Below are 21,073 nucleotides of genomic sequence, written 5' to 3'. Positions count from 1 at the left end.
GGAGCCTTTCTGCGGCATTTCAAACGCGCCAGTTTTTTTCTTGCGAGGCCGCTTTTTGTAGCGTAAGCTACACTGGCCTAGGTTGAGCAGTTTCGCGTGGACTTTGAAGGGCCGTGCTGCGCCAGCGCGAGGAGCATTGGATTGTATTGAGTTGGTTTGGATTGAATTGGATTGGATTGTTTTGGATTGGAAATTCAATCCCATTGGAGTACGGGTACAGTGAACTAGAATACTTGGTATTCTAGTTCATTGTAGTAAGGGTGTGTAGAGAATTGGGTCTGCACATTCGCCACTCTGTGCATTCCAGAGGAGTGACGTCATAATCACGGCAGACGCACTGGCGCCGGCGCGTGCCCAGCTGTCCGCCTCCGTTGCGCAGCAGCCAAGTCTGACGCAGCGCCGGAGCCGCTTGATAGCAGTTTCGCGAGCTCCTGGAGAGCCGTGCTGCGCATGCGTGAGGAGCAGTCCCTGGTCTGGACTGGACTGGACTGGACTGGACTGGACTGGATTGGATTGAATGGGATTGGATTGGAAATCGTTTTAGCAGCAGTAAGCATGATAGTCAGCTAATACTAGACAACAGGAAACCTAAGAATAACAGTGGCACATTTCCCCCAAAATGCAAATTTAGAGAGTTGTCTTGATATTTCAAGGCGGGGACAAAAATGCCTTTAAGGATTATCGGCCCATTTCTATTCTGCCTTCTTTTTCTACGGTAATCAAAAAACATTTACACCGTAGAGTACAACTATCTTTATAAACACTCGTTACTTAACAATTTTCAGCATTGCTTTATGAAACATTGCTCTATGCAAACTGCTGTACTAAAACAAAAAAGAAACAATATTACACAACTTATTCAATCGTTGCTTAACTTTAAGGATTTGTATTGGTTTATCAAAGGCATTTGATTCATTAAGTCATGAAATTTTGCTGAGTAAATTACGTTCCTATGGTATAAACGGCATTGCTCATAAACTGATGTCAAGCCATCGAAAACAGTATGTTTCCTTTGGTGGCTCTCTGAACTTAAGTGCATTAAGGCTGAAGTACCCCAGGTAAGCATACCATGGCCTCTGCTGTTCTCACTGTATGTAAATGACTAGCAGTACGTTGTCTCAAACCCACAAATATCCCTTATTTGCTATGCAGATGATAAACAGAAGATATTGAAAAAATCCGCGCAGATATTGTACCACTTCTATTTTCGTGGACTGAGCGAAATTCTCTGGCAGACAATGCTCAAAAGACTAAAGCAATGCTGTTTCCACCGAAAAATTTCACAGCTGTTCTGCCTCACGTCTGCTTTCGCCAATGCAGAATGGAAATAGTTGAATGTATGAAGGTGCCAGGAGTGTACTTTTCGGCAAACCTCACGTGGAATTACCATGTTAATGAAATACACAAAAACTTTAAAACACAATTGGCCTCATAAATAAAAATAGATACCTGCTGCTTGAGCTCTTCTTATACCATTCCTTAATTTGGTTATTCGGTTACTCAGTTTGGTTATTCGCACTTAATTTGGGGAACAATCACAAAGAAGAACATTAACAAGTTGTTACTTTTGCAGAAGAGGGCAATGAGAGTTGTAGCAAATGTTTCTTTTTATTCTCACACCTTGGAATGTTTTAATAAGTACCGAATAATGAAGCTAAACCACCTATACAATTAACGTTTGACATTGTCTTACTGCGTGCAAGGTAGGAGCAATCCCGTGTTTTATAATGGCCTATCCGTGCTACAGAAAAAATCTCATTGGCACGAAACACGTTTCCCGGAGACATGGTTTGTTCCCACCCCGCGAAGCAACTATGCTTTTCTATCGATAACCTATGCATTGCCCCATCTACTAAATAAATTTAAAGAGAACGCTATAGACATGGGTCGCTTGCCAAAGAACTGCTTACAAAGTGTTCTTCTGTCGTCTGATTGCGTCATTTAAGATTTCTTGTGATCCTTCTTGTTGTTATTATTTGTAGTGGTGAATACTTTTGAAATGAATTTGTCCGATAACTGTTTTTTTTTCTTTTATGCCATAGCGTAAAACAACGAACGCGTATGTAACTGTACGACTATTCCTTTGTACAACAAGGTTTTTTTTTTTTTGCCCTGTATACAACAGTGCTTTCTTTTTATGCCTTGTGTACAACAATTATTTTTTCTCGTTTGGAACGACGCTTTTATAGTAGGTATTAGTGTTTCTTGGTGGTGATCTTTGGTGTTTCTCTGGCGAACTTGCGACTATCCCTGTGTACAGTACTGCTATGTGGGTTTTTCGTGAAGACGCTTTGATAGTATGTATTCCTTGGTGTGTTTTCCACTGCTGTCAACACAGGGGCATCCGCCTCGTCAAGCTACTTCTCACAGTAGCTTTTTGCGGCTGCTCCATCCTTTTTGTTGAAAAGGAAAATAAAGATTTGACTTGATTTGATTTGATTCAACCATCGTCGTCGTTAGACGGAGGGATGCATGATTTTTCAATTGGCTCTCGGTCATGCCCCGTGCTTCTGGCTAACAAATATGGTAGGTGTGCAGATTTAACTGGCGTTTAACGGCATTTACTCTAAGGTTTACCCGTCCTCTGGCATCCCAACGGATTCAACTCATTGCTTACGTTAGAAATGCAAATTACAGGAAGAATTCATCCTCACAGTCTTGCGAAACTGCCAAACATATTACTCACTATCTCCTCACCGGCATCCACATATAGGTATTCCTGGATCTTTCATCGGGAGCGATATTCTAGCGCGAGCACCACGAGTGTGAGTACTGCGGGTGCGGGTAATGCGAGTATACACTTGGCATTAGTACTAACGTGTGCTTCTTCGCCATACTACCTAGCGTACGGTGGTGCACCCTTTACAAGCAAGTCAGTGATGGGTGGCGCGGCGTAACAGGCCAGCTCGCGTCATAGCCAACCAGGTAGATGCCGCAAAGTTGGCGAGTTAGTTGCTTCGAAATATGAGAATATGCAAAACGTATTGCGCAGGGCGATGTAATTTTCGTGTGATCTTCTCCGGAAATTTTTCCCGCCTGAAATATAAAATATACTCCCTCTTTGAGAATGGCTGCCATGTCGCGATGTAAAGCGTTTCAACGTTTTGGCGGGAATGGTTACATCGCACGTTAACAACTTTGTTTACGCAAAGGTCACGTAGGTTTCTTTCGGAGGAAGCTATCTTTGGTCGCGGCTGTGCAAAAATGTTCTGGAGAATTTCCCGACTTTTCCGTGGTCATGGATTCACCGGGAATTCCCAGCGGTTACCCCTTCGCATGAACTACGTTATTACGTTATCAACATTATCACCATCCAAACGAACCACACTCTGGGCCAATTTTCAACAAAAAAAATGTCAGTGTAATAATAAAGCTTTATGCCATGTACGTACGAGTAACAGTAAAATAGTAGTATTGTTTTGTGCGATATTAGCTACAGTAAGCAACACATGTCTTTCCGTTATAAAGAAGCCAATTTGCCGCATCCGTCGAGTCTCCTTTCAGTAGTCATCTGGGTCCCATGACCGAAAAAGGAAGAGGAGGGAGTAGTAGGTTTAGCTAGGGCCGCTGTGCCTCGAACTTGAAGAGTGAGTCAATTAGCGGTGGTGCTATGCTGTTCTATTATCGGGCGGTGCGTATAGTTGTCGGTTCGGCCTCACAAAACCAATGGTCACGGCGCCGTGGATGGCACGTCCGCCGAGAGTTTAGAAGCAAACGGGGCGTGGCGACGGCGAGGGCCATGAAAGGAATATTGCAAATCTAGTTAGCTCTAGAACCGTGGGGCTATGTTTTGTAAAATTGAGTTCAAGAAAAAAAAAAAGAATGAAAAGCTCCGAGGGGCGGCCGAAGTTGTCGGTTTTCGACGACAGTTACAAAGAAAGCTGTCAAGTGCGCGGTTATTTTTTTCCCCGCTTTGGGTTTACACTCATTGTTTCGTGTGCCGCATTGCCCATAAAAATTGGTCGCCATCCCTCCCGGCAAAAGTGAATGTCCAGAAAAGCTGCTGTAAACCACTACAAATGGTGGTGGAAAGAGGGTATGAAATGTATCTCGTCGTCTCGGCGGGCTTCTCGCTTGCGCTATGCTAGTGTCACTAGGTACAGTGAACCGGCACCCTTTTCGCCTATTGTTCCGTGCCGCCGTCATGATAATTGGTCAGTTCGCATTACGTGACGTTTCTTTACACTGCGATGATTCATGGGTACCGCCATTTCGTTGTTTATACGTTTTAGTCGGTCAAATTTAGTAGGCTTAGCTTGTTCCGAATGCAAATCAAAGATAACGCGTGTAACAGCGTTTCAATAGCAGAAGTGTGTCAAAAGATGCGCAGTGTTGTTAACAAACGACCCGGTGGGAGTTAACGCGGTGAGGCCGTAGATGCGGCATTCTCGCAACACTGATGAACGACAAAATGGCCGCCGTTGCTGACTTGCGTAGAGTGGCGGTACTCTGATACCTTAGCAACTGACACTTCGCTCGGCGCCTTTGGCGCAAATGCTGGGCCCTGCCTAGCTTGACGCATATGCGCGGCGTCTTGGGCGAGAACTGCTCTATTTTTAACACTAGCCCTGCCTAGCCTTCAACGATAACCTGCAAACATAATGATCACCAGTAACACATGGTGGGGTGTCCCCTTGCTCACAGGCGCCTTATCATCCATAATGTGGTGTCGATGCTTGTTTTGTGGTTTCCTTAAATGAATTCTGAGCTCTATATTATATGCCTGATTAGCCTGACGCTTGCTCTCGGCGTTTTAGGCCTTGGTACCATTGCGTTTACCCCCACGGAAATGAAACCGTTGAAGGGTTGAGCTATACAGCTTAGCTGTGAAACCGATCTCTGTTCTTCGGAAGTGCTTCTCTTTCTTGTGCCAATATTAACGTCCCCTTGATGGACACCATCTATAATTCGTATTGGGTGTACGTTGTAATCCTTAGTAAATGGGAAAGTACGGAATTAAGTCGAACCTACTTTCGGCATGACGGCATAATGTGTCCTTATGCCAGGTTTTCAAAGCGATGGTACTTACCGGGCAATTTTCCATTCTACAGTTGCCCATTTGGAACAGAAGTTTCGCAGCCATTAATTACTTCGGAGGGTTAAGCGTACCTAAAGTAGATGATGCCGTGGTGACATCTCCGAACTTGCTTGCCGGCAGGCTCGGCTCCCCACCTTCTTCCACCGTTCCAAAGATAGATGGCGCCACTATGCACGAAGACAGTTTAGGAGGCGGGCGCATTTCCACAGGTTTTGGCACCATGGTCGCCGACAGTAGAGGATTTCACACGTAATTAATGAGCGGACTGCGAACGCAACTTCGCGGGCGTCGTCAGCGAACTTGACGCTAGAAGTTGCGCAACCAGGTACTACGAACCAGCTCCACTGCACTAACGTTCTCCGGGGGGGAATGGCCCTAGATAGATTGCAATAGGCCGCCACATATTGGGGAGACATCTCCAGGTAATTTTGTATTCACCTTTGACAACACTGTTTTGATGAGTACAAAAGGAGAGAAAATTTTCTTGTAAGATGGGCTCATGAGGCTAGTCTGTTTAAGAAACCCGCAACTGAAATGCGGGTGACTACAATGACCTAATTTAGTGAGTAATTCCTGGCTTTAGCTGGCTTGGCAGTCTCAGATATCGATTTAAAGTTTACAATTTTGCGAACTCAATACCGAGGGTAGAGTTCACCTTGGCTCGGCTGAAATCGTCAGCAGAGGTTCGCGGTTTGGGCCACTACTTGTGCTAATCCTAGCACCCCTCGCGCATGTTTCAAGTCCTTTAGCTTGCAGAGCTATCGGGGTCATCGCTGATGATATACGTTCTGACGTCATCAGCACGAGGATCCTTATGTCACACAACGAAATAAACAGATTTGACGGTTTTTTCCGACCTTTGTGATCGAAGTCATTTGTGGCTGCTTTAGCTATGCGCAAACTTTTGAATTTGAAATTCAAATGTGCCTCCTTTCCAAACGTCCGGAGTGAGCAGGTAAATTATTGAGTAACCAGTCGACTGCCTCGAGCGTTTCCAAGTTATCGATCGTGGTTTGATAAAATTTCATGAACTTTCAGCCATTCCTAATTCTCAGCGTCCACAGAGAGGAAATAAACAGGAACATCGTAATGTATTTCGTACTCTAATAACTGTTCGTAACAGGCTGAATGCAAACCCTGGAAGAAAATGTCGCTTATGTAGTTGCAGGGATAATTTTTCCTCCCCAAAACTGAAGGGTATAAATTGTATTTGCTGCAGGCTTGGGAAAGGTAGCGAACAAAAGTGAACCAGTATTGAACGGAAAAGAGCTTGTTTTTACTACATTACAGGCTTGCTTAAAGAGGGGCAGCCTGCACATGGACACGGAGTTTTATGTTATGGGAACCGAGACGACGCCAGTACCGTATACATCCTTCGTTCTGAATTTTGCTTTAAAAATACAGGAAGCTCACACTAACGCGTAACACTTGGAGGTACCCAAGCTGTATACTCTACCTTCATGACAATCACGAAGGTCTAAGCCCATGATTGCAGCCGAATTGTTTTTTCTTCGCTGCCGCAACGACCTTTACTCCTCATTGTTACTAGTGGCTTCTTTCATTTTTTTGCAAGTGATAATCATTTGACATCACCTTGGAGGGGCGTACGCTATGACGTGTCTTTCTCGTTCCGAGCAAATGTTGCCGCGACTACGGCGAACGCTGTTTTTTTTTTTTTCCAAACTTGACCAGCCTCCCCAAGGTGGGCATGCTTGGCTTGACGAACGTGCGCCGGGAGCGCTGGTCAGTCGCCGGAGGTTTACACACAAACGCTCGATTTTCTTGTTTTTTTTTTTCCTGCCGGGTGGGCACTGCAATCTTGGCCGATCTCCCGAAGTGGGTATGCTAGGCTTGACGAACATGCGCATGGGGCGCTGGGCGGTCGTGGCGAGGCACGCGCACACGATCACTAGGCATTTTCTTGGTTTTGTTAGCGGCCGCTTTTAGCGAGAATTCTTGGACATCGGGTTCGAGCACAGCTGCCGCGTGTACGACCGGCTTTGGTTCGACGTGAAGCTTTCAGCCATGAGCTCCATGCGCAACGCTGAGAAGCAGCACACACACCCGGTTCTCAGTGACTTATACGGCGCTCTTTGAGTTTAGCTTAGTGAAACGAACACAGCTTTGCTTTGACATGAGGCTTGCACCACTGTGCAAGCTGGCTTAGATTTTTTTGTACCGTTGATGGAAGTAACCCGCCATTGTATGCATTGCAGCAAATAACAAGATTGACGTGATACAATATGTCAGAAGGCGAATCTACGGCATACACTGCTTGTCTGGGGTATCCTTAACCGCAATATATTCCACTGAATCATCCCACTAAAATAAATGAATGCATAATGAACAACACACACCTTTATTGGAAAAAGAGAAGCCCCCTTGGCATGCCCAAGGCATCAGCAGAGTCGGAAACGGGATAGGAAATGATGAGTGGCGGAGAACAGGGTGGAAAAGGCAACTAAAAGCATGTCGTCAATGCCTGCCTGCTGAAGTTCTCTGATGAAGATTTGCAGAGTGTCAAGCAAGCCCTTTCTTTGAGGTGGAGCTCTATGTGGATTTACCTAAAGTTCGTAGTCTACCGGTTATAGCGGTCCAGGTGTCTTCGGGCAGCGTTCTCTATGAACACGGAGCGACGAACATTCCCACAGGAGGCGTCACGGGCTGCACGGGGCCCCGGTACCACATTTCTTGCCGTTGGGAGTGCTGTATGGATTGACCTGCCCGAAAAAGTAATGAGCTATACAAGGCGTTAGGACCGCGCTCTCTCTTATACGCCTTAGTCGCACTGTTGCCCAACGGAGGAACCCTGGGGCAACGGGTTGGGGTCATCCGGTACTTTGTTTCGAAGAACAGCCTTCCGCTCAGCCTTGGACAAAGGGGACGAGTCCTCTGCGTCGATGTCCGCCTCCGCGTTTGAATCAACGGATCCTACAGTCTTGCTTAGGGTGAATATGAAGTTGCTTCCGGGCGATTTTGTTGGCCTCCTCGTTGCCTTCAGTTACTTCACGTCCAGGGACCCATCAGACTTGGTATTCCCAGTAACTCTGTTCGTAGTCAGCAATGAGTTTTTTTGTTTGTTTGTTCTGCAGACAGGATGGTTAGTATTTTTGGATGCACCAAGGGCTTGAATTGCGTTCATCGAGTTGGTGCAAATTATGCGTTCAGGAGGGCCTAGAGTGCTTGAATGTAGTCTTGCATGCTCAGTGAAGGCGGTCATTTCTAATTCGTTAATCCTGTAGTGCACGTGACAGGCGACGGACACAGCAGTGGCGTGGTGGTCCCAGCCTGGTGAAGCGAGTATTTCGAGTATTTTGGCTATATATTGAGCTACGCCCCAAGTTGTGCCCCCCCCCCCCCCCCCTATTCGCCCAGACAAGCAAACACAAAGGCTTCAACCAGCACCAACAAAGTTCCGCGAGGCCACTCCTCTGGATGGTTGAATTAGACTTCTGTTTCCAGCACGCCGATACTGACTGCATTCTAATGAATAACAGCGTTTATTATTTTCACTAATAACTCTCTACAAGCGTCGGAGCCCTTTGTTCGTCGGTACATGTGGCGTCCCCCACAACACTTCTTTTTGTTTACCTCCATTTTATTGTTTTTTACGACAATTTGCAGTTTGCGCACAACATGGAAGCATACAAGCGACTGAGCGAGTACGTTCAAACACGACAGGGGGTAAATGTGGCGTTGTTCAAGCAAGCAAGAAAGCAGTGAAATTGAGTCCCATATGCAGTCTCTGACGGCTACTGCGTGCTACGTCAGGACAAGGATACGTGGGCCCACCGAAAGACGGAGGGCATACTTTAATGCATTCACGCTACAACATGTCGTAGTATCTGCCATGGTATGACAGAAAATTTCTGCTTTGCGCTAAGGTAAGTGAACTATTCACGATGATAGAGTTTGCAAAGGTAAATCAATCGACTGAAGTAAGCATGTCTACTTTTGTACCAAAGTTACTCGTCTTAAACGACTTCCTGACCAAACGTGGGAAGGCTTGCACGAAAGACTTATGCAGGTTGCCCGAAAGATAAGTGTAGAATTCAAGTGATTTCATTGGCTGAATGGAAGCGATAATAAAAGGTTTTCACGCAGGAATATCTTTTTCTATCAACCCCAGCTTTTTTGGAAGTTACGCATAAAAGAGAGGTATATGCAGAAAATTTCAGAAATTTACTTTAAATGTTTTGTTTTCTAAGCTCAAATAAACACTGTGGGCACAGTTATGTAGAAGATTAGCAGCAACAGCTAGGCGAAGGTGCACTTTGATTTGTAGATAAAGTAGTGCGCAGCTTTATCCTCTTTGCCTTACAGTGACACTGACAGCAGTTGGCTGAGGGCCATCGAACACAGCTCCGCTGTTTTCCGGAATCATGAAGTACAGAGTTGAGCCCACAACGACTTCAGCTCCAAGTGATAAATACCGAATAGACGTTGTTTCCGCCGGTATGTATGCATGCACATGCCAGACAAGGGAAAATGAAGAACGCAAACAATAATAAAAAAAATTCAGGGACGGCCCTGGCAAACTAAAAGCGTTAATCAACAGCCGTAATTATGCACTATCGCATAGCAATGACGTGGCTTCAATCAGAAATCCCCCTCCCGATGCGAAAAGTGCAGCGGGACCAATATTTTTGCTTTTAGCAAGGAATTACCGATGTTAAGCGGGCATTATGTAGAAACTGAGTAACTTCGGCTTTGGTATGGTGAGTTCCGTTGAACTTACTACACATGGATCGTTAATTTTGTTTAAGAAAGCATGCCCTACCATGTTATCAGGGAAAATACACTTTAAGGCAACTGAAGTTGGTGAAAGCGCGGAATCATGCGTCAGAAATTTCAGTAGGTGAAGATTTAACAGGGCCGCGAGTTCTCTTGACAGTGAAAGCGCGGTGGAATAACATTTACAGTGAATATAAATTAAGTTTGGTAAAGCTCGTGGACTGAACAAACGGAAGGGTTACGTGATTGCACCACTTGTGACGAGAGCGACATACGTATGCCTCGACGCAGGTAGCGTCGATTTTGAACATAAATGTTCAGCTACAAAGGTCTCGTGACTAGCAAAAGAAAAAAGCCATCGCGCCCGTCTTTGCTATATCTGTGTTCGTTCATTGAAGCTCAACTATAACTGAGGCAGTACTTCGTACATATCAGAATAAACAACCATGCCGAAGCTATTCGTGCAAGAGTACTGAGAGTACAAGCGTGTTCAGCTACAAATCCGCTGAGTGCGCACAAGCGCTTGCGTTCAGCGGCCAACATTGGGAACAACAACGACAATACACAGCGGTAATACTGGAACAACCTGGTGCCGTCACTGCCTGAGAAGCGTCAAGCGAGACGCTTTTGAGAGGTGAGCCTTGTGCGATTCTGCCCAAAACTGCAGTCCTGGAGCCGAATTCGTAAATTCTGTAAAACCACCATTTTGATTCTTACGTCACACTGGCATCAGCAATGCAAGAAAAAAAAGTTACAAGACTTGGTAGAAACGACAACGGCCAATACTTGAACCTGGGAAGCTGAGGTAACGTGAAATGAAATATATGCGCAGACTGCAAAGGGAGGCGTCTATGTCAGCAAATGGAGCACTGAAAAAATAAAATTTTCTTTTCGTTTTTTTTTGAGTAGTGGGGAGTCGGCCTCGCGAGAAAAATGGTTATTCAGGACAAGGGAACCCATAAATACTGAAGTTACAAATACCAGTCTGTGTCGCAGAAAAAAAAGGGAAATCATTTTGTACCTAAAGGAGAGCATGGGGGTAAAGCCAGGGTGTCGAACCGGAACCGGAACTGAACCGAAAACCGGAACCGAACCCGAATTTTTGCCCGGAACCGGAACTGAACCGGAACCGTATTTTTTCCGCCATTTTGGAACTGAACCCGAACCGGAACGAATCGAAGGAACCGTTCCGAACCGGTTCCGGGGCTTCAAAAATGTGATTTCTAGTTTTCCAGTTCGGTACCCTACCTCGCGTCTGAAGATATTTTGCCACTCTCCAGACAGAACCATGAAATATTTTGCGTAGTCTGCAGCTCCCAAGGCCCATCATGTTCTCTTCTAATTATTTCCCTGAATTTAATGTAAAGTTGTCCGTATATACTATCAGTTTGCGTTAGGCACTGCCCATCTCTCCCAATTATCTTTTACGTTTAGAATAACTTAAGTTATAACGCATATTACGAGGCAATATATCATGGAATATTCTTCATGGTCTCTCTACATGGTGTTTAAAATCGCGTAAAGTTTTTAATGTCTTGTTAATTCGCATGCATCCCTGTCCGCTTGTGAAGGCCTTCAGGGACACCATCAACAATACATCCATATCTTCCACTTATAGTTTGAATGGGCAGTTATATACAAACAGCACTGAGACACGAACACTCGCAGTTCTCAAAATTAGCGTAACTTTTTCTTGTATACAGTGCCGTTGTGTCTTTTAGTTACTGCTCTAAGAGAACATGAGATTTAAAAAAAATGGGGAATCCTAATTTCCACTTTTAAAGTATATTTGATAGCATTTTTATGTTATCTCGAATCTGCTTAGCCTTACACTTAAGAGGTGAATAGATTGAAGTCGATTAGTGCGGGTTAGCGGGTAGACTCGCCACACCCCCTGTTTCCTGGACCACGTGTGACTTTCGTCACGAAGTGGATCCTTTAAAAGAACGCTCCGTCCACCTCAGCATCACTTGGCAGCGGAGGCAGCAAACAGAACGGTCGCTTGATAGTCGCCTTCCTATTTCACAGGTTTGAATATTCTGCAGTAATCTTTGTTCGCTTAGTCAGTGACTTTTTCTGTTGCCTCTGGTGCCAACCACCCAGTGTCATTGCTATTGTGTGCCCTAGTGTATAATCCCGCAATGCTTTGGTCATGAAAACTGACATTGCTGACCTAAGACGCTAGATCGCTGATCTTAAGCGTGAATTTCGAAAAGAAGTAAGGGAAATGCAGAAAAGCTACGAGGAAATTAAAAAAGAATATGAAACCACTAGGAAAGAAAATGTGGAAATGCAAAACAGCGGCGAATTCTTCAACAAAAGCTACGAGGAAATGAAAGAAGAATGTGAAACTACAAGAAAAGAAAACGCAGCTTTGAAAGTTTCAAGTTCGACGTTGTCGTGATAACGGAAACCTGGTATACGAGTGACACAGAAGTGCTGCGCCTTTCGGGCTTCAACACGTTCTTTCTAAATAGGTCCCACCGCGAGGTGGGGGTGTGTTGCAGCTCGTGTCTACACAGCTTTCTTGTAGTACAATGAACGAATTTTCGACAGTTACGACAGATTATAAAGCTTTAACGGTGCAATGTAAAAATGTTATTTTTGTTGTTGTGTACCGCCCCCCTGATGGAAAACTCGAAAATTGTTTCGCATTTTTAGAAGACCTTCTCAATTTTGTTACGTCTTATGGTTTACAAATAACTATTGGTTGGGACTTTAACCTTAACATATTACAGGCAAGCGCACATTCACGTGATCTAGAGCTCCTTTTCGGTTATTTCGGCTGCATGAACGTGATCAAAGAACCGACTCGTATAGGCCGTCTTTCCCAAAGTCTTATTGATGTATTTATAACCAGTGATTAAGTATAGCAGTACCATGTCCGGTGTGATTGGTGCACATATAGGTGACCATTCACCTATATATATGTTCTCAATGCACACAGAAATACTAAGATGTAAGCAATGCCCCGAATCTTTCGCCTTTCACGATATTAATCAGAATACTTTGACTACTTTTCGTAAGAAAATTCCCTCTATTTGGTGGAACCCTTTACTTCTGTGCAGCACTGCAGATGATGCCTACGATACTTTTCTAGAATCATAAAGATGCATATAAAAAGTCTTTTCCTCTTAAGATGGTCAAGAAAAATAAGAATATAAGGAAACCATGGAATACAGACGAATGTCTGAAGATGATCGGTAAAAAAGATTTATTGTACCATAAGTTTGTAAAAACAAAGAACAGGGACGATTTTGTAGCCTTTAAAAAGTACCGAAACTTTGTGACAAAGTTCTTAAGCTATATTAAAAAAATGTACTTCGAACATATGTTTTCTGAGGCTTCCTCCCGGCGTGATGTCATGTGGCGGGAATTGAATAACTTTTGCACCCACTTACCCCCCGTAACGACGACTTTGAATTGACAGTAGATAATAAACCACTCAAGGGTCAAGAACTGGCAACCAAGTTTAATCACTATTTAACGAATCTTATGCAATGCTCCCACAATGAAAGCGCTATGAGCTTCCTAGAGGATTCTAACCCCCACAGAGCCTTTTTTTCTCCGGTAACGCCTCAGGAAATATGGTCGATTTTCTTGTCACTAAAAAATAGCAAGGCCATAGACATCGATAGGCTTCAGATTCGGCCTATTAAGTTTGTACTGGACCTTCTTGTATCGCCGCTTAGCCATATATATAACTTATGCCTTACAACTGGTGTTTTTCCAAAAAAGATGCAGCAAGCTAATGTCACGCTACTGTTTAAATCCGGGGACAAAATCAAATTTTCCAATTATAGACCGGTTTCTGTACTTCCAGTCATTTTAAAAGGCTAGAAAAAGTAATCGCGAAACACCTTGTGTCCTTCTGTGACAAACACTCTATTATATCATCAAAACAGTTCGGTTTTCGTAAACATATGTCAACGAATTAGCTTTACTAACGCAAAAAGAATTAATAATCCAGGGATTTGAAGAAAAGAAGGTAACTTTAGTTATATTTATAGACTTTTTCAACGGATTTGATAGAATTAGTCATTTAACATTGCTTTAAAAATTACAACATTATGGATTCCAGGGGCTTTACTCTTTTTCAATCTTATTTAAGTAACCGGCAACAGGTCGTAGCAATAAAGGAACACAACTCTTCTTCACAAGAAGTAAGGGCTGGAGTTCCGCAAGGCAGTCTTCTAGGGCCAATCCTGATCAATATTTATATGAATGATATCGTAGAAATTACTGACATTCAACATTTTATTATTTACGCAGTTGATACCAGCATTTTGTTTCAATCGTGTGATACTACTCAGCTTTTGCATTTAGCAAATATAACCCTTCAAAAGCTTCACAAATGGGCTAAAGCAAACTCGTTAAAAATAAATACTAAGAAAACTAAAGTGGTGTTATTCTCACCAGCTCAAATATCTGTTGACAGAAACCTCAGTTTGTACATCGGATCTGAAAAGATTTGTATAGGTAGTGAAATAAAAACATTAGGCATTGTTTTTAACGAACATTTAAAATGGGATGCCCATGTCGATCACGTCTGCACTAATTTATCTCGAGCGTGTGGGGTGCTTTGTAGGTTACGGCCTGTGGTTACATCAAATATTAAACTTATTCTTGATCATGCTATTTTCACAGCTTACATCAATTACTGCAGCCTCGTATGGCTAACCAGTTCCGCAAAAAATATTAATAAGGTACATTTATTTCAGAAAAAGGCCATTCGACATATCGCAACTGCACCATATGACTCTCACACCAACGAACTATTTCTGCAGTATAATTTGCTTCCTGTGCAATGTATCTACAACTTTAATCTTCTAACAAAGTATAAAAATAGCTTGCACCACAATGGTGCAGCATATCTAAGTCTATGTAGTTTAAGAAAACCGTTGGACGTACCGTACAAAATTAGGGGAAGGAGTACATGGGTCGTGCCGTTTTCAAGAACGAATTATGGCAATGATAGGTTGCAATCCCGAACTGCCCCCCTTTTAAATAACCTAGCCCAGAGTGGCATAGCTATAAATACAATTTCTAAGTGAGACTTAAGGAAACGTTTACTGCTGAACATAGAACATTTTTAACTGACAATCTATTAAGCGTTGTCTCTCGTGGCAACCTTGGTTTAGCCAAAATTACTTGTCATATTTTTCAAGCGTTTTATTGGCATTGTCTTCATTCCCTGCAAACTTTCGCCAATATTGTGTGTATTTATTTATGTGGATACTTCTGTAGTGCAGATTTTGATGAGTGCATGCATACCTGTATATAACGTGACTTTTTCTTTTTTTGTGTCTACACAGGTTCCGTACATATCCAATATTTCTCTTTTTATGTACCCTGTTTTGTTTTGTAACCTTTATATGTATGTATGTACCTATGAGTGCCTATATGCGTGTATGTATATCATTTAATAAGTATCTTTTACAAACTGTGAGCTATAGTGCGTTTTAATGCTTTCTTTTATGTTTGTATGTAATATCGACATGTTAAGGCGAGATTTATTTTCTTAGGATTACTTCCTGTGCGTATGCTTTAAACTCGTGTTTCTGCTCTGCCACGCCAACCGTAAGGTGCAAACACCTCGTCAAGCTGCAGTTTTGCAGCTTTTTGTGTTTGTCCTCGCATTTCTATGTACGAAATGCTCAATAAAGTTAAAGTTGAAGTTGAAATTAGTTAGGTGAGTGAATGAGCTAATGTGAATTATTGGGACTGGTGTGTTGATTAATTTTGATTAAAAGAATTAGCGGATCAGTTAAGGCGGATTCGACAGTCGGACCAAACATGATATCTTTGGGGTCCTTGGCATTTGGAAATTTTGCAGCGTTCTCCTTCTCGACAAATCAGGAAATTTTGTCACGCACAAAGTAGCCGCAAAGTTATGTGAAGACCGCCTGAATGCTATAAAAGGTTTTTCTTTATGCCCGTATTGCGCTATTATGTTGTTGCTATATTAAAATTGACATCTCGGACTAAAGTTAATAACTAATTGCCTAATGCATATTGTATATTCATCAAAGAGTTTTCAAAACGTGTATATATGAGGGGAGACAGTTGGAAAGAAACTAAACTGCAAGAAAAAAAGGGAGGGACGATCAACTGGTTTGATGCAAGAGCCGCCCGATAGCATTCTTCAGTACCTTCTCTTTGTGTTACCGTTCTGCAGCCTCCCACAGGTGTAGCATCTCAACCGCCGAACACAGCCCCCTCTAAGCTGAGGAAGCGGCGATAGCACGTGCGCTTAGCCAAAGCGGCGTCAAAACTCTCATAACAGACCCTTAGCAAGCGTGGCCAAACTTTGCCAACGGTCGATTGCATGTTACAACACTTCCGATGATCAATCAGAGACCACCAACGAGACCAGTCACGATTGCATGGGTGCGAGCTCATACTGGTATCCACGGCAAACAAGATCACCAACCTCGTGGTTCGAGATTTGACTCGCTTAGCCGGCGCTGATGAAGCCCGGCCCGAGTGCATGCATCCTGCAGTCACAGACCAAGAAGTTACTCAGCACTCTGGCCTCTTCCATAGAACGTACTCCTCCCCGCACAAATCGCTACCGATTAACCAGGAAACATTACTCCACACCCTGTGGGCATACACCTTCCCACACAACGCCAGACTTAACCTCTTTGAAGTACATAATAAAGAATACACCGACCACCAGAGAAAATAAAACAACTAAAACAATGACGTTTCGGCACCCCGAACGGGAGCCTTGTTCACACCTCTTTGACGGGACACAACTCTCTCCATTGCGTTGCTTCTGTGGCGAGTCTGGGAACCTCATACACATAGTAGGCGGCTGCGACTATTGTGCCGTAGATCCATCCAACCTTTACGTTTCCATAGAGAATTGGGAGACAACCATGGCCAGCTGCGGCCTGGAAGATCAGTTGTTCTTGATGGAAACGGCTGTCGATTCGGCCCCCTCGAATGAGGACGCCTCTCTTAAACATTGCCTCGATTGAATTAAACTTCATTTTCTCTCTCTCTCTCTCTCTCTCTCTACAAGTGGTCATTACTGCTGCTTGTGACTTCACTTGGCTATCATCTTTCCTAGAGCCCAATCGCTGTCACCAGTCGCTGAAGGGCCATTAGCAAGTTCCTATCTCCAGTGGTTCCCTATCCAATGTCGTCCTATACCCGCCGTCCAATGAGTCTTTAGAGCCATTCTTTCTTTCTAACAGCTCTGTTAGCGGATAAAAGATGAACAGTAGGAAATTTTTCTAAATGCCACCTGCCACGCTTGGCAGTCGGCGCCACATACTCGTCACACTACCATAGAAAACATTTTGCGGGTACAGTTAAAGGAGCTCTTCAACACCTTAGATAAACTCGCCGTGGTGGCTCAGTGGCTAAGGCGTAGCGCTGATGAGCACGCAGACGCGGTTTAGATTCCCGGTCGCGGCGGCCGCTTTTCTGATGGAAGCGAAAAGCGAAAACGTCCGTGTGTCCGAAATTTCGTCGCACGTAAAGATCCCCAGGTGGTAAACATTAATCCGGAGCCCTCCACTATGGCGCGCGTTGTCGTCGGCGTTGCGACGGCGCGTTAAACCCAGCAGTAAATAAATAAATAAATAAATAAGTATAACTAAGTAAATAAATAAATAAATAAAAAGCAGTAAATAAATAAATAAACACTTTCGAAAACGCTTTCAATCTTCTTCGCATCTGGAAGCACTGCGAAAACTATAGCTATTGCCAGCACAGAGCAACAGTGCGTGATTTGCTCGTCGCTGCGGATACACCTTCCGTTTCTGCTTCGCGTTTGTGGCTTTTTTTAGATGGCTATCAAATGCGTTCTATTCTGCAACTTAAGGAAAGCCGGCAAACAGCCGCTACACCGCTGTAATGACGTCATTCAGCGGTCGAAGAACGCGAAGACCGGGAAGGAGAGAAAAATATTTTGAGCAAGTTTCTATGTTATCTGACGAAGAGAGAACAGTAATTTTTGGCTGAGGCACATTGCGACCCCATAGTATAATGCGTTGGTTGACTACTTTCTGCAAGCACTCAAGATTTAGACAAAAGTTGAAAAACGTGTTGCAGGGTCGCTTTAGTTTGGCGAAGACAAAATATTTGGACAAAGAAACCTTCATTATGAATTTGTTGTTATGCCGATTTGATAAGAAAACGAAACACGACCACAAAAAATTAACAGAAAAAAACATGCCTGCTTTTTTTCTTCTTCGAACCCGTTTGAACCCGTTTGAACCGGTTCGAACCGGTTCGAACCGGAACGGAATTGTGCTCTGGAACTGAACCCGAACCGAACCCGAAAGCCTTGAACCCGAACCCGAACCGAACCCGAAAAAATTCCGGTTCGACACCCTGGGTAAAGCTGCTGCGGACCGACGATTTCACGAACCTTTTGTAAAGCGCAGCATTTGAAGAACGCACGTTTTCTATGCATCACGCGCAAACAAAAACAAAAAAAAACTGTAGTGAACTTGTTCCTTGCGAACTATCCGCTCTCTGAGTTGTAGCAAGAGACCGAAAAAGCGATAGTAGCCGCATCCTCCATTAAGCGGAAGAGTTAATGTAGCTAGGTGCCTGTAATCGACCACACCAATAGAGCTTGAGGAAGCATCAACAGCTGGAGTTTAAGCAAGTAAAAGGGGGCCTTAAAACATTATCTAAACTGGATTAAAATACAGCATGCCCATCGATACGTCTAGACTATTCAAACAGGATCGCTTGCCAAGAGCATTAAAAGTTCCCCTACGTTCCTTCTCTCTCCCATTTCACCGTTCCTTACATTAAAACAAGAATGTTCGTAGTATCCGAGCATAGAAATCGGTGCTTTGGTTACTTGACCTTGCCATTAGCTCTCAACTCTAAAAAAAACGAAAGTCGGTTACTGAACGCCGGTTCAGCGAAAAGGGACCGAAATAGATGTGGTAATGACAATATTGTTGCTCACTGAGAGACCCAAAATTACCCTGAAAGACCAGAGAAAGTTTAAACAGCCAAGCGAAGTGCTCATGGTTATGCGCTGAAAATTTGGTTTTAATAGTTAACCACTCGTATGCGCTGTAAAATGGAGCGTGCGGTGAGTGCAGGGTCGATTAGGTGGCAAGAGAAGATGGGGTAGGAATGACGGCGACGAAATTTTGTTACTGTTTGATAACAAACGGAGCGGCAGACAGCCCATGCCGCTGCTAAAGTGAGTGAATGAATGTGACCACCGAGAAGAATGCAAAGCACGGTCAATGCGGTGTGCAGGGTGTGTGTGAGAAACGCCGTGTGGCGGCCTTCTAAAGCAGGAGCAGGCATGTGCATCGGGACGAGACTAACTAAACCTGGTGACGGAGAGGGAAAAGGCGCTCACGCATTCATGAAGATACACGAATATATTTTTCATTATTTTTTTCGTCGCCCTCACGGCCTATAAAGGTGTGCGAGATGCGGGCATTACGTTTTGCGAAATATTTCAGTAGTTTTCATTACGAACAGTTAAATATTATGTGCCACGAGGCAATGCTTGTATCTATCTTTACGAAAGTAGCACTTAATTCAGACGCACCAAGGAAGGACCAAGCCCATCTGCTTGCCTTCCTTCTTTGGTGTGTCTGTTTCTAGCTCTCCTTCTTTCAATTTAGGTCTCTGGAAAGGTCCATGTGTCGGCGTCGTAAATAAATGGATGATGAACATATGAGGCACTGATTTCTCAAAAAAAAAAAAAAATTAGGGGAAGTGAATTACGGCGCAGTAGCGGAGTCGCAGATTTGAGCACGATCGCATGAGGCTCGAACCAGGCATTCTCTCTATTGTACAGCAAGCAGCAGGTCGTGTTTACGAAGCCGTCAGGGGAAACAAGAGAGCGGAGGACAGCACTGGTCAGGCAATAGCTAGCACAGAAGCAGGTATGGCCGTCCTCCAGGCCACGTTTTAAACGATTTAAACGAGCGGGGTCCGTAGGGGAGCGAGCAGGCTGGGCGACCTGCGTACGAGGTAGCGGTTATATGCGTGACGATTCTCTGCAGGTTTCACGGCTGCGGTGGCGGCGCCTCGGCGGGCGCGGAGCAGGCGGCGGCCGCTGGGAAGACAGGAAGAGGAGACGTGGCGGGCGCAGGCAGGGGGCGCCCCGTTCAGGAGCGCGGCAGCGCCCCCTTTCGCGCCATGGCCGCCACGTTCCGCTTTGATTCGCCGCCGCGGGGCCGGCAGCGCTTCGCGAGGCGCTTAGGCCTGGCCTGGGGCCACGGAGACGTCGCCTGGGACTCTTCTGCGGCAAAGACAGACAGAGAAGGAGGCGGCAGAGTACACCGTTAGCCTCCGGTCGTTCTTCAATGATGACTGTCGTAAATATGAACTACTGTTGCAAGCATCCAGAGAAGTGCGTGGAACCTTGGTGGGGTGGAGGGGACAGGAGTAAGGGTGGGATACCTGTCAATGCATAAATGTGGGCTGCTGGGTTCGAACTGTGAAACATGGTTGAATAGCTCGGTTTAGGTGCGACAACAAAGAAGAGACCGCACAGGACTAGCGCTGGACATCAACTGAATTTTTTTTACCACGCACACACAAAAAAAGATACACAGGAACGGCTCATGCGTGAACATGGCCAGCAACAAGAAAAAAAAGCAGTGGCTTAGCTCGGTCATGCCAGGACATACGTAGCATGAGCTAAGGTTCAGCAATCCAATCCAATCCAGTCCAGTCCAGTTCAGTCCGGTTCGGTCCAGTCCAGTCACTGCTCCTCACGCATCCGCAGCACGGCTCTCCAGGAGCCACGCGAAACGGCTATCAAGCGGCGCCGGCGCAGCGTCAGACTTGGCTACTGCGCAACGGAGGCGCACAGCTGGGCACGCGCCAGCGCCAGTGCGTCTGCCGCGGCTATGACGTCACTCCTCTGGAATGCTCCGACCGGCAAATGTGAAGACCCATTCTCTACACACCTGTACTACAGTGAATTACAATACCAAGTATTGTAGTTCACTGTACCCGTACTCCAATTGGATTGAATTTCCAATCAAATACATTACAACACAATTTACACCAAACCAATCCAATCCAATCCAATGCTCCTCATGCTTGCGCAGGACGGCGGCCCTTCAAGGTCCACTTGGCTACTGCGCAACGGAGGCGCACAGCTGGGCACGCGACGGCGCCAGTGCGTCTGCCACGGCTATGACGTCACTCCTCTGGAATGCGTAGACGGGCGAATGTGCAGACCCAGTTCTTTACACACCCGAACTCCAATTGGATTGGATTTCTAATCCAAACCAATCCAATTTACCGTAATTACCCGATTCTAACGCGCCCCCGATTCTAACGCGCACC

The 21,073-nt window shown here is 44.8% G+C and overlaps 1 protein-coding gene across 2 annotated transcripts in view; it reads right to left on the bottom strand.

The window, feature by feature from the left end:
- Positions 1-18,128: 18,128 nt before the first annotated feature.
- LOC144145619 (uncharacterized) overlaps positions 18,129-21,073 on the bottom strand; it is a 201,568-nt gene continuing 198,623 nt past the window's right edge. For both annotated transcript variants that reach the window (XM_077677297.1, XM_077677296.1), the window contains exon 5: positions 18,129-20,015. In XM_077677297.1, coding sequence (XP_077533423.1) covers positions 19,882-20,015 — 134 coding nt within the window. In that variant the 3' untranslated portion in view covers positions 18,129-19,881. The remainder of the gene's footprint in view (positions 20,016-21,073) is intronic.

Source organism: Haemaphysalis longicornis, unplaced genomic scaffold (assembly GCF_048455015.1).
Source record: "Haemaphysalis longicornis isolate Haplotype H1 unplaced genomic scaffold, Haemaphysalis longicornis Haplotype H1 scaffold_7, whole genome shotgun sequence".
Taxonomy (NCBI): domain Eukaryota; kingdom Metazoa; phylum Arthropoda; class Arachnida; order Ixodida; family Ixodidae; genus Haemaphysalis; species Haemaphysalis longicornis.
Note: the sequence above shows the minus strand (reverse complement) of the source record. Positions and strands in the feature narration are given on the sequence as shown.